Raw genomic sequence first — 14,373 nt, 5'->3', positions numbered from 1 at the left:
AGTTATACCCCCTTTATTTCGAACATACAAATGTGTGACATATTTTGAATTGACCAAATCAGGAATTTACCTACAAATTCATTATCAAATTTTTTAACACGTTATTTCACCCCTTAATTAATATTTCATGATTAAATTTGAAAAGTGTTGGAACAAAATTTTCAAGTTATACGCAGTAAACACTAAGAACAACATAAGTCAAATGCCGATATTTGTCCTCGGACCATTTATCCGTTACTTAAAATCCGATAACACTAGTACTGTATTGCCTGAAAGACAATTTCATATATATAGTAGGTAATTTGACATTTCACTGGGGTGGATGCAAATTTTCAAAGCTGTCCAAGTTAATTTGATTATCCAAGTCTCCTTGTAAAGCAGCTAATTCTTGTTCTGGAGTTTTTTCAACATGTTCACTGCCCTGAGGCTGCAAAAATAATAATACTCGTGATAGTTATGATATTCATAGCAATACACTTCAAAACACAAAGCTTAATATAGATTTGAACAAACTATTATATATCTATACATTTGAATTAAAAAAACCCATTGTTCAAAGAACAACTGAAGTTCATTCCAATTCACATGGCATATCTACTTGTTCGGTTCGAGAGTCACGAATGAGTCTTGTGGATGCAAAACGCGCGTTTGGTGTACAGTGTCGTAAGCCAGATTTCTTTGATGATTTGCTTTGTATGTTTATTCAATTGTTTTTATTAAACTTATGTATACAAGTCGCATTACCTGAAGATCTGTGAAACCAGTGAAAGTACTAGCAAAAGTAACGAATTGAAACCGTTATAATCTTTTATTAATTTATTATTATATATATATTATTGTGTTTAATTTCTTCAAGAAGGTAACACCTCCCGAAACGAAAGCTTATTTTTATGAGCTAGAGTTAGAGGAGGGGATAAGGTCTCTGCGCAATGCTAGGTGGTGTTGTCGTAGAAGTTAGAAATAAAAAGTACAGGTTCCAGCCCTGCTCGGGGAGGAAGTTACGAATCAAATCTACTCTAACATCGTTAGTTTGATTTTCTAGGCTTTTATATATATACAACTAGTCTAAACATCAACCCAACAATATTAGATCTGTAAATTTGCTTTCGCAAATTTTGTGTTCTTCCCTCGCCGGGATTCGAACTCATGCTACTGAGATATCAAATCGCCTGCACTGTATCCGGCGCGCTAGACCACTCGACCACCTGAGCTTCAAAAATAAATCTTTTGGTTGTATATAGGGGTTTAGATACAGCACAAACAACTTTTTACAAAAGACAAAAAATAATGAAAAAGTATATTTTACCAAACGCATATTTTCGACCATCGTTGTCGAACAACTGTTGTTCTTAAACCCTGCTGACTGCCATTTGCGATTGCCAAAATAGATCTTATCATTAATTACTTATTACCAAACAGAAAACAATAAACTTGCGAATAAGATGATATACCGCAAACGTGAGGTGCCAAATTTGAACACCAGATCTGGATTTCGATAAGTAATGTCTCTTCAGTGATGTTAGAATTCGAACTGGCATTTGGAAGGGCATATGATTTACCTCAATTTAGGATAGACTCTTGAATTTTTGTCATATGAACCCGAAGGCGAATATAATACAAGCCCAAAGTTAACGATAAAATATAAACAAGTCTCAATTGAAAAAAATCTCAAATTTTATACGTATGCATGCAAAACAAATTACTTGGTAAACAAAATTTTCTATCGAATCAATTTTCGGCAACAAGAATCCTAACAAAATTAGAGGTTAACGCATGTGTCGATTAAGTAATTGTGGCATCACTAACAATACTTAAGTTATAATGCGTTAATAAGTCATCTGTAGTGATTAGACGTCACTGTAGAAAAACTAACCTCCTCAAACGTTCCAAAGTTAGCGACAGACGGTAGTTACTTAGTAACAACAATAATTGAAAGGAATTAGGTAACATCTAAAAAAATGTTTGAATGAACAGGTTTTAAATATGTTACTACTACGAAACGTGAAATTGATCAATCATGACGTTCATAAGAGGAGAATGTATGTATTGTAGTTTGATGTTTTTGTGTTTTTTATTAATTTATTCGTTACCTACAAATAGGTTGCACTCTGCCATTCTAATCAAAGTCAAATTTGAGAACTGGCTATACTTTAAACATGAATAACACCAACGAGCAAGCAAGTGACAGTATGTCTGTAATTTATTTAAACAGATGCAGTCTATGGAAGAAGCGATTCGATAAAAGCTTTTCTTATATCAACGAGCGATATTGTCTTATATCAACGAGTTGCATTGTGGGAAATTTCAGACGAATGTTAGCATTTGTACGAAGAAAGGCAGATTTCTCGGTATAAAGTAATGACTCTTTTCTTAAAACAGGGTGACATTTAACATGACATACGTCTGGTGTATAATTTTCATGAGTGATTTTATGTAATAACAAGCAAGGTGTATTTAAACTAGAAAATTGAATTATTGAATAAATAAAACATAAATGCACGATTTATCATTTGTAGATGTACACATTCTATAAATATCATGTAGCAAATTCAGTGGAATGCAATTGAGATGAATTCAATTGTTTGCTACGCCAAAATCACCTATAAGTCAACGATACTGCTATATTTTAAAATATCAATGCGATATTTGTCTTATATCATAGCGATGATTTTTTAATATCAAAAATTTATGAATGCGATACTTTTCTAATATAACTGCTATAGTTTTCTAATATATAATTAATACGATGACACTTCACAATGCATGTCAAGAAAACTGCAAACATAATTCACAAACTTAGATCATGACCAGTTCAATGTTTTAGGATCAACATCACTAAAATTTCGTAACTGTAACACGATTAACGCTTACATGAACTTATCATTCCGAAAATGTTGCTTGACCCTATTGATAGTTGAAAGTGTTAACAACCTGTTCACGTTCAGTCTATTGTTTTCAATCACATGGTTTAACCAACTAACTAACATGTTTAACCCCGCCACATTATTTATGTATGTGCCTTTCCCAAGTCAGGAGCCTGTAATTCAGTGGTTGTCGTTTGGTTATGTGTTACATATTTGTTTTTCGTTCATTTTTCTTTTATATAATAAGGCCGTTATTTTCTCGTTTGAATTGTTTTACATTGTCTTATCGGGGCCTTTTATAGCTGACTATGCGGTATGGGCTTTGCTCATTGTTGAAGGCCGTACGGCGACCTATAATTGTTAATGTCTGCGTTATTTTGGTCTCTTGTGGACAGTTGTCTCATTGGCAATCTTACCACATCTTCTTTTTTATAATTCTATTTGAAGTGATGATGCAGAGGCGGAATTTAAAAGCGGTTGCAAATACGTCTACCGACCTATTAGATTCGAATAAACTGAACACACTGCTATAGTCTACCCACCTTGGTAATATCGAAATAGACAAAAAATATCATTACTTAAAAGAATCATTCATTCAAACAACCCAATCCAATACAGCTCCAAATTACAATGAATATTCAAATGGTAAAATGAATAATCCAAACAAATTAAAATGTACAAATGCTGATGTCCCGCTCTTTGAAGATAGCCTCAGACTTTAAAAAATGGACAACTTCAGATACAACGAAAATCAAAAATCTTGTCAAACAGAAAATAAATTTATTATTAACATAGTAAAATATATTGAGAAGGAAGACAGTTCTTTTTGGATATCAAAGACTTTTCCCCGTTGGTAAATCGATATCTGTATGAACATAATCAGCTCGCCGCCTGGACGCTCTTTTACATCGCGATGACCGTAAGGGTATTCCGATGTATTGTTGCCACAGAGATTTGACTTTCGTTTTTGGGTAGTAACCGATCGTATAAATACGCGAACTTTTCTTAGTGCAAAATAACAATCCGTATCGCTTGTTATAAATTCATTTCTTCAACGAGTACTAAAAAAAATGTTTAGAACACAAATAAATAAGATGTAAATGTCTTTTGACGTTAGAAATGTGTATATTCGTTCATTCGTTCATTGCGTATTAATTTACGTTTTTTGATGGAGTTAAGTCTGCCAATTGATATTCTATCGTGTGTTTTTCTATGTTGTGATGTTATGCTATTGTTTCAGAAAAAAGGAGAAGGTTTGGATCCATTAAAACGTTTAATCCCGCTGCAAATGTTTGCACCTGTCCAAAGTCAGGAATCTGATGTACAGTAGTTGTCGTTTTTTATGTAGTATATACGTGTTTCTCGTTTCTCGTTTTTTATATAGATTAGACCGTTGGTTTTCCCGTTTGAATGGTTTTACACTAGTAATTTTGGAGCCCTTTATAGCTTGTTCGGTGTGAGCCAAGGCTCCGTGTTGAAGGCCGTACATTGACCTATAATCACGGTTTACTTTTTTTTAAATTGTTATTTGGATGTAGAGTTGTCTCATTGGCACTCACACCACATCTTCCTATATCTATATATCTTTTCTATATTCATAAATTTAGATTGTTCAGTTGGAGGACTGGAAAGCAGTTATTTATAAGGGGAAATTTTAAAGATTTATAGATATAAGAAGATGGTGCATGAGTTCGAATGAGACAACTTTCCATCAAAGTAATAATTTGTTTAAAGTAAACCATTATAGATCAAAGTAGGTCCTTAAACACGAAGCCTTGGCTCACAGCGAACACCACGCTATATAGGAACAAGAATATTGCTAGTGTTATACCATTCAAACAGGAAAACCAACGGTCTAATTTAAAAAAAAAAAGGAGATTCAAAAGTACAGGTCAATCATTTTGATACTTAGCTATTTGATTATTTGATTACGGCATTGTTTATTAAACTCTTATTTGATTAGATTTGCTTCCAAAACCAATTGAGAAATTTGTAAGATGTTACCAAAAACAATTTGAATTTAAGCAATGGTCTTAAAACTGTTTATTTACATACAATACTACTAAGAAGTAAAATTAAAAAAAATACTGAACTCCGAGGAAAATTCAAATCAGAAAGTCCGTTATCAAATGGTATAATCAAATGATAAAACACACTAAACGAATGGATAACAACTGTCATATTTCTGACTCGGTACTGGCATTTTCAAATTTTGAAAATGGTGGAGTGAACCTGGTTTTAAAGCACTTCCCCTCTCACGTGTATGACATCAAATTCTGTCATATTTACAACGATGCGTGAACAAAACAGACATAATAGGTAAAATTGTCAAAATATGGGTACAACAGTCTAATATTAATACTAATCGGTACTACTATTGATATAACAAAAACACCGCTATGATATTTTAAAAGTATCGCATTGATATTTTAAAAGTATCGCATTGTTTATTTATGTATATAAGAAAAACACAGCACTTCAAATTTTACACTGACATAAACGTAATCTTCTAACTAACTTCTGCATGTATATTTAGACTCAATTGTTGTTTATATTTGAACAATAAGTTTTAAAATTAGTATTTTCTTAATTTTTCGTTGCCGAAAACAACATTTTCCGCATGGAATGTCTGCATATTTACAATTGATATTAGACAATATCGCTATGTGATATAAGACAAGTTTTTATCGATACGCTTCTTCCATAGACTGAGATGGACTTTCTTAAAATGTTTGAAACATTGATGAGCTTTTAGAGGAAACACCACCATATGTTCAAATGATAAAGCATAGCTATTAAAAACATGCACTGAAACAATAAGTTTTATCGAAAGTTGCAATACAGTAAAGAGATAAGAATAAATGATACAATCGTTGAATATTTTTAAGATTGAGTCATGTAACATATGTACTTACGTGCTGTAGACTTGGGAAAAGGTCACTGGTCTGAAAACTCAAATGTGCCATAGTTATTGGACCAAAAGATTCACTTAGAATGGGTTCTTCTTGTCCTTGACAGGTTCTGTAAATAAAATATTGCATATCAAACTAAATTTACTTTTTATTAAACAACAAGAAATATTCCTTATCCTTGGGTTTTGCTGGAGACACAACGTAGGAGATAAAGATTTCGTTGGTTCATAGTCCCTAATAACTTAGGTATTTTATCCCCGGCTTAGTATATATCTAGGATTTTGATTGGTTAACGCAGCCCCTGGGTGTTGCTAACCCATATCAGAGGCGGATTTAGGGGGGCAGGGGGCCCGGCCCCCCCTTTTGAGAAAACAATTTTGTTGCTTATATAGGGAATCATTGAAGCCTGACGAAAGCAGGCCCCCTCTTAAGGCAGCCAGTGGGCCCCAACTTATGAAAATTTCTAGATCCGCCACTGCATATCCCCAGACGTTGGTAACCATTATCCCGGCGAACTTCATGCAAGTTTTCCTAAGTTCAATGATTGCTCCTTGTGAAATATTGAATTCTGTAGATTATCCATGATGTTTGTAATTAAATATTTAATTCATTAACGATTTTTTCCTAATATGAGGCAGGCATAACCTGTGAATGGGGACGAAGTCTGTCTGTACGTATTTTTTTTTTTAATTCAAACATGTTAATAAAAGAAACGGAAACACCGTTACGTTCCCGATTTTGGTTCTGTTGTTAGGGATTTAGCTGTGACTTTCTTTAAGTTATGACGTCATACTCAATGTAAACAAAAGAAACGCTTTCAACAGGTAACATTTTTTTCCATATCAAACAGTTATTATGGGGACGAAGTCCCCAGTTACGGTAGAAAAATCAATAAAAAAAAATTTTAAAAAAAATTTCGGGAAAATTTCCCGAATTGTTCATTCTACTAATGAATTCAAAATCGTTAACTTTTTTTTCAGATCTACTTCCGTTTCCGGTCTTGTTTGCATGAGACTTTGAATAAAATGTATATTTATCAACATATCAACAAATATAGGAAGGAACTCAACACCCAATCATTTTTAATAATTATTTGATATGAAAAAAACGTTACCTGGATAACAGCGTTTCTTTGTTTACATTGAATATGACGTCATAACTTAAATAACGTCACAACTAAATCCCTAACAACAGAACAAATATCGGAAACGTTATGGTATTTCCGTTTCTTTTATCAACATATTTGTATTAAAAAAAAATAATACAGACTTCGTCCCCATTCACAGGTAATGCCTGCCTCATATTAAAATGAATTTGTATTGAGTTCCAATCTTATATTTTACTAGACTGACAAATATATATTTTATTCAAAGTCGCATGCAAACAAGACCGGAAAAGAAAGTAGATTTCTGGGCAAATGCGGGGAAAACCGGAACAGAAAGTAGATCTGAAAAAAAAAGTTAACGATTTTGAGTTCATTAGTAGAATGAAAAATTCGGGAAATTTTCCCGATTTTTAATTTTTTAATTTTTATTGATTTTTCTACCATATTATGCCGATCATTTACACTCATTTCATTAAATGCATCACTTGACTACCACATTTACAGCATCACTGAAGAGACATATTTTGTCGAAATGCGCATCTGGTGTAACAAAATTAGTACCGTTGATTTGATTACTACCACTGGGTCGATGCCTCTGCTGGTGGACTATTAGTCCCCGAGGGTATCACCAGCCCAGTAGCCAGTACTTCGGTACTGGCATGAAAATACGGATTTTTTGTGTTATTAAAATTTGCTGTTACAAAATATTAGAAATTATTATAAATTAAGGAATGTATCTCCCTCATGCAAAGCTCTGATTCCTTTCACGAATTTGACTATATTTTTTAGACCTTTTGGATTATAGCTCTTCATCTTTTATATAAGCTTTTTAATTCAAATATTTTGGCCACGAGCATCACTGAAGAGACATATTTTGTCGAAATGCGCATCTGGTGCAACAAAATTAGTACCGTTGATTTGATTACTACCACTGGGTCGATGCCTCTGCTGGTGGACTATTAGTCCCCGAGGGTATCACCAGCCCAGTAGCCAGTACTTCGGTACTGGCATGAAAATACGGATTTTTTGTGTTATTAAAATTTGCTGTTACAAAATATTAGAAATTATTATAAATTAAGGAATGTATCTCCCTCATGCAAAGCTCTGATTCCTTTCACGAATTTGACTATATTTTTTGGACCTTTTGGATTATAGCTCTTCATCTTTTATATAAGCTTTTTATTTCAAATATTTTGGCCACGAGCATCACTGAAGAGACATATTTTGTCGAAATGCGCATCTGGTGCAACAAAATTAGTACCGTTGATTTGATTACAAGGAATGGGACTACTGACCTAGCTATGCAAATGACACACGTTGAAGTCACACCATCTATGACGTAACTCTAACATTGAGCGCCAAATTTGACTCAATCCAGTTTCTCTGTCTCCGTATTAAAAACGTCTTATATTTGACTACCTGTAGGGTTCTACCAAAGGTAGTACCCTACACCCCGTAAAAAATATGTAAAATTTCCAAATTTCAGTAAAACCTTTTTAGATAATGAAAAAAACGTTGTCACGTTACACTTTGTACCCGAATTTCCATAAAACACTCCCGATTCGGACTAAGACCGGGGATACATTCGTTATCTACGTTCATATCCGTAGATATGGATATTTTAACACCCTGAAATACCCTAGTACACCATGAGGCGTATAGATAACTTATAATATTCTTCGCAACAATTTTACGTATCTTAGCCAATTACGTAAGTATTATGAATTAATATAGAATTGGGAAATTTGTTCTCAAATTTTGATTTTATGATAGAATAATTCTAACGTATTTAGCTCAAATTCACCTCATGTTTCGAATACCTTTTTGTAGCGAAACAGAACAAAGATATGTAAAAGAAGACTTAGACAGACTGCCGTGGTGGGAATCGATTTATATGAGTGCATTATTGGTATTGTAAAGCGCAAACTTTTCCTTGGTTTAAAAAAAACCCCCAATGTTTCAATATTTAACAATATTGAAACTTCAAATAACTTTAAATTAAAACAGGCTAAGTGAAAGTTCAAGGTTTAAGCATGGTGAAGTAAGCTTTTTGTTTAAATTGAATTTCGAATGTACAGCAATTGTGTGCTTTTTTTTAATTTGTCGCTAAAACGTCCATAGGACATAATGCCCGGAGTGCACTGTCCTATTTTCACCTTCATTGAACTGGACAATCGTTGTCCAAACTCAAACTTGGCTTGCACAGTTTATTTTCATTTTCTTTCATAATGAGTAGTACAGTCAGCGATAACAAGACAATACGGAACACCATTGAATTACAAATACATTACAATATACATACACAAAGGTTTCTCCACTACATGGAACAAGCATTACATGTTGGTTGTTCTTTGGCTGATATTCTGTTCCATTACCTGCTACTTTTGGACATGTTTCGCCTGAAAGTTTTACGTGAATTGCATATATATAATGCTAATGATACCTGTTTGATAAGTTATATATATATATATATATATGGAACTACTTGGAAGTGTATTTAAAATGTAACTTAACAATAGACGACATTCGTTGTATAAATGTGTCTTCATGTGTTTGTTGTGATGATCATTTTTGTGATAGTAAAACAGGTTCACATAATGTGATTGTTCACTATACAAAAAGAACCATGCATTTTCTTCTTTTATTGTATATGTTAAATGTCCTATCGGTTGTTATAGGTATGCTGGAAATCTATAAAATTGAGAATGGAAACGGGGAATGTGTCAAAGACAACAACCCTACCAAAGAGCAGAACATTCCCCAAGACCTACAATGAGTCTTTAACCCCGCGGAGGAGGAGTTGCTTTGGTCAAAAACAAAAAAGTCAGCTAGAACAGAGAAAATAGCCATTACACTAAACTCCGATACATGAAAATAAACCAAAATTACAATTTCAGGGAAAAGTAATGCATCTTTTGATATCATTAGAAAATAATACCGCTTAATGACAAAAATATAATGCTATAAACAACAAAAACTTGTAAAATTACTGCTACTATAATTTGTAACACTTTCATAATATGGTACCAGAATTGACCTCACTATTATTTTAATGAAATGTAACAAGGAATTTCATGAAACAACCATTTTTTGCCTATTTGTTCCCTAAGATGTGTCGTCATCACAATCCTGTCCTCCTCAAATCGAATGTAATTTTCCGAATTAGACTTATCGCCAGGTGTGTCTTTATAGGAGAGCAACACGAGTGATTATACGCGTAGAGTATGGTCTGAATACCCTTTCCAGATCACTTTAGACCATCCCAGGTTTTGGTGGGGTTTGTGTTGCCCAGTTTTTTCTTTAAATGTCTATTTTGTGTATCGTGTACTGTTGTTTGTTTTTTTCATTTTTGCGAAAGTGTAGTCAGTTCATTTCCGGCTTATGAGTATGAAATCAATGTCCCATTGGTAACTTTTACCTCTTTTGTTTTATACTTTCTGTTGTCCGTTTGGTCTATATACCTTCTGACCACAAACAAAAACCGCATTGAAATTGCACTGAATACAGCTTTTTGCTAATATGAAAAGAGTCATTTCCAAAAGTAAAAGAATTCATCAACTATGTGCTAAACATTTGAAGATTGTACCAGAAAACAAAAAGATTGTAACAAATATATTTGTCTATTACATTTAACATATATAACCATCTGTGAATTTTACTCCCCCAATTGTAAATGTATGGTTCGGAGTTAATAATATCATACCTTCTGTTCTTGCATTTGTTTCAAGCAACTCTCTGTTGGTTATCAAATAAGTTTGAAGATTTCCGTGTATGGTTGTAAGTTCTTCTAGTATAGCACCAAAGGAGATGGTCCGGAAAGGGCTAGTTTTGGTCTAAAATTTTAAGTACATCTTAAAATCAAACAAAACGGCGCAAATCTACCGTCCTAATACTGTATACCAAAAATTCATAAAGCTCCGTGTGAAGAACAATACATAACTGGATCACCAATAATGAAAGACTTTTGACATTTTGTTTAATCACTTAAATATAAAAAATGAAGATGTGGGGTAATTGCCAATGAGAACACTTTTAACAAGAGACAACATGACACATAAATGTGTAACTTCATTCACTTCAACCAGTTAATATAAAACATTTGAATTAATTTGGTCATTACTGACGGTCAGATTCCGGTTTCACGTGGCTAGGGCTTCTTAATTAACATTGATAGAATTTTTTGATAACTTGACAAAATGAAGTTTTTATCATGCTTTTTTCCAAAATATACTAAAAAGTATGGGTCACTTGACTTTTTTTTCACGCTACAGGGTGTTCAAAATTGTAAGATTTTGTATAGATTATGCATGGAAAATCTAATTTTGTGTGATAAAAAGAAACTGTACAACTAGAACTTTAAGATTAAATGAGAGAAGCTAGATTGCTCTTAATACAAGCTTTCAAATAAGAAAAAGAAAAGATTGGGGTCACCGAACTTGTTTTCTTGCTTCATATCAAAAAAGGTAAATTCATAACACTCTCTATTATAAAAATTACTTTATCTGAGTTATCTCCCCATATTTGGTAAAGTTAAAAAAAATCTAATCAAACACAAACAAGATGTTTTTGAGAAACTACAGCTGTAATTATGATAAAACAAACAATTTTCGGTATTTATATCAAGAGTATTTACATAAACTACACACAACTCTCAAAATTTGCACATTTCATCAAATATCTAGACCAAAGTTATCTGCTTCTTCAAAATCAAAGATGGAAGAAGACACCTAAGCCACCTTAAATATGAAAAATCAATCAAATATAAAATGTCACAACATTTTCTCGAAGCTTTTTGTCTAAATTTAAGTGGCTGCATTCCTGTTCAGTCCCAACCTCTATATGTGTTATGAATAAATTAAATTAACAAAAATGACGAAATAAATGATGAAATGGAAGATTTCAATAATTTAGCATTAATTAATGATGCTAAAACTTGATGCATGTAAATTGCTAATCTGTCCATTTTTATTTAAGAACATATATATTCTACTTTCCAATAAATAATGAAAATTGACATTTTTAACAAATTCATAATCAAAGTACTAAAGTACTGAACATCGGATGACCGAAAGTTCTTGGGGGATGGTCAAAAGCACATGTCACAGAAAAAAGATCACGCATCTACACCTGATACTGGGGTTAATGTATAGAGATATATTATTTTCTGGGACAAATTCGTGCATGGATAATGAATTAATGACAGGAAATTCAACCGCACCGTAATAACTATGATATTGTAGTGATACAAATCAGTATGCCTTGGACAATAATACTAATATAATAATAGTCCCAGAGTAAACACTGGTTTGTTGTTATATATTATATTAATATAACAGTTACATGTATACATAATTTTCATCCATTTGTATATCATTCTATTCTACTATTCTATTAATAGTGCAGTGCAATGCAAGTGCATGGTGGGCACTCTTCTGTTAAAACAATCGATTTTTCTAAAAGATTTGATGAGAGAGATTCCGGTCCTTGCCGGGACAGTCGCAAAACGTTCTTGAGACATTTTTCTGCAAGTTTTAACACAATCTTTCGGTTCGTGTGCTGAAATATTATCAATAATTGTTTTCTTTTATATATATATATCTACCGGCAAAACATTTTCATATTATTAATTTGTATTTAAAAAAAAATGTTTATAGGAGTATCCATCTAAGATTAAACATGCGATAAGGAATGTTATTTTGCACTAAATAATGTCCGCGGATCTATAATTGTTATAGATCGGTTGAAAACCCACAACTATTTTGCATAATGGAAATTTAGGTGATAACAATACATCGGAATGACCTAACGGCCATCTCGAACTAAAAATGCTATATTTATGGGCTAAAAAGAGTTCTACCGTACTTACTTCTTTCATGGTGGCAATTTTTTCTGATGATGTTTTTTCCATTGCCGTGTTCATTACACCGGGGAGTGAAATTTCCCCAACTGTTGCATAATCACTAACTATACCAAATGTAGAATCAATGGAAGCAATTAAGGCTTTTAATGCTGCCTGTTCATCTGAATTCGAATCTGGTAAATGGACCACAATTTCCTCTATGATAGACTTTGTTTTGTGAATTGAGTTGAGGACCAGAAATAAATCGTTAGCAGGATCTATATTATGGCCTTGTTTTCTATGTTCCTCTACACATTGCGAACATATTAAATCACAGCAATTGGCACAATACAAGTTCATCTTTAGGTTCCTATGTTCATTGCAAAATTTAGAAGGAACCAATCTATAGTCGTCGACCGTATGATTCCCATATAGTTTTATCTTCTCATGAAACAGCATGCATATTTCATCTATAAATCCTTCACAATCAGAGCAGTATCCAATTGCATGACCCTGGACCTTGCACATCGTACAGTTCTTTTTTCCCTGATATATTACACGAACCCAATTCTGCACCAAATGCTTGATAACAGAATCTTCTCTTTTATCATTAAATATTCCTTCAGATCCCACATATTTAAGTATTCTCTCCAACTTCTTGACTATTCCTTTTAATTCTGAAAAACAGTCATTATGAGTTTTTGATCATTTCTTTTTTGCACTTAGCATATAGATAAAAATTTCCTAAAATAGCATGCGGATGTTAAATCAAGGAACCTAATCTTAACCCCTCATTAACTTGATTACTGAAATTCAAGGTCATTTTTGTTTGGAAACAAAATGAAGTTACAAATGAACAAAATGTCTTATCTAATAATAAACCGTCAATTTTAATGTTAAAAAAATAACGCAAAAACTAATAAAAAAAATATGGTACTCCTTATACAGGGTACATATTTGCTAAATGAAATATTGTCCTTTGCTTTTCTAGATATACCTTTTTCCTCTGAATTTCACCCACAATCAATAGTTAAGACAATATTTTGAAAAACATAATTGTTGACATTTGACCTCAATTATGCAAAATTCCGACCAATTTTTAGGATAACGGCATCATTAATCTGAGAGTTTACAATTTTCTCGTTTCAGTGATATTTAATTTAATCGTGTGTTTGGTGGGTGCATAATTATTTTTTAATGTTTCTACCGCAGGTCTAATTCAAAACTTATGTATAATTGGGATGTTATATTGGGGTCCTTACCACCTTAAACCCCTATTTGTGAAGCTAAATGAAGTTCACCCGTCCTGCATTCCTTTCCGATTTGATCGTCAATAGATATATAGAGTTCAGTTTTTCAAATTGAGGGTCTAAACGAACACCTCCAAAATGACTAGCAGAAAAGATAAAAAATCTAGAAATGAAAAGTCGACGGCTGAAATTTTAAATGAAAGCAGAAATGTTTTAGACGGTGACTCATCTGATATGTCTACTTTAATGAACAATGTATTAGCTCTGTTAAAAAAAATGGAAATAAGACTGTCAAGTATTGAAAAAAATACAGGAAAATATACTTCAACACTTACTCAAATGAACGACAAACTAACATCCATAAAGTCTCGGGTCATAACAGCCAAAAAAAGATATCTATGTT

At 32.8% G+C, this 14,373-nt stretch overlaps 1 protein-coding gene across 1 annotated transcript; it reads right to left on the bottom strand.

Annotated features, from left to right (window-relative positions):
- Window positions 1–223: 223 nt before the first annotated feature.
- Window positions 224–14,347, bottom strand: LOC139492985 (uncharacterized). The gene is made up of 6 exons (XM_071281132.1): window positions 14,323–14,347; window positions 12,748–13,397; window positions 10,585–10,714; window positions 9,184–9,280; window positions 5,780–5,885; window positions 224–427 (listed from the first exon to the last, which is right to left on the bottom strand). The coding sequence occupies exons 1-6, from the start codon at window positions 14,345–14,347 to the stop codon at window positions 311–313; spliced, it is 1,125 nt and encodes a 374-aa protein (XP_071137233.1). The 3' UTR covers window positions 224–310.
- Between the last annotated feature and the right edge of the window lie 26 nt (window positions 14,348–14,373).

The sequence above is a fragment of the Mytilus edulis genome, chromosome 10 (assembly GCF_963676685.1).
Source record: "Mytilus edulis chromosome 10, xbMytEdul2.2, whole genome shotgun sequence".
In the NCBI taxonomy this organism is placed as follows: domain Eukaryota; kingdom Metazoa; phylum Mollusca; class Bivalvia; order Mytilida; family Mytilidae; genus Mytilus; species Mytilus edulis.
The sequence above is the reverse complement of the archived record's forward strand: the minus strand, read 5'-3'. Positions and strand labels throughout refer to the sequence as shown.

Coding starts and splice junctions, on each gene's coding strand:
- LOC139492985 (XM_071281132.1), bottom strand. CDS start 14,347: ATGACCCGAGACTTTATGGATGTTA. Junction 13,398..14,322: donor CCGAGACTTTATGGATGTTA/GTTTGTCGTTCA, acceptor ACTGTTTTTCAG/AATTAAAAGGAATAGTCAAG. Junction 5,886..9,183: donor TGTAGTGGAGAAACCTTTGT/GTATGTATATTG, acceptor TTTTATTTACAG/AACCTGTCAAGGACAAGAAG.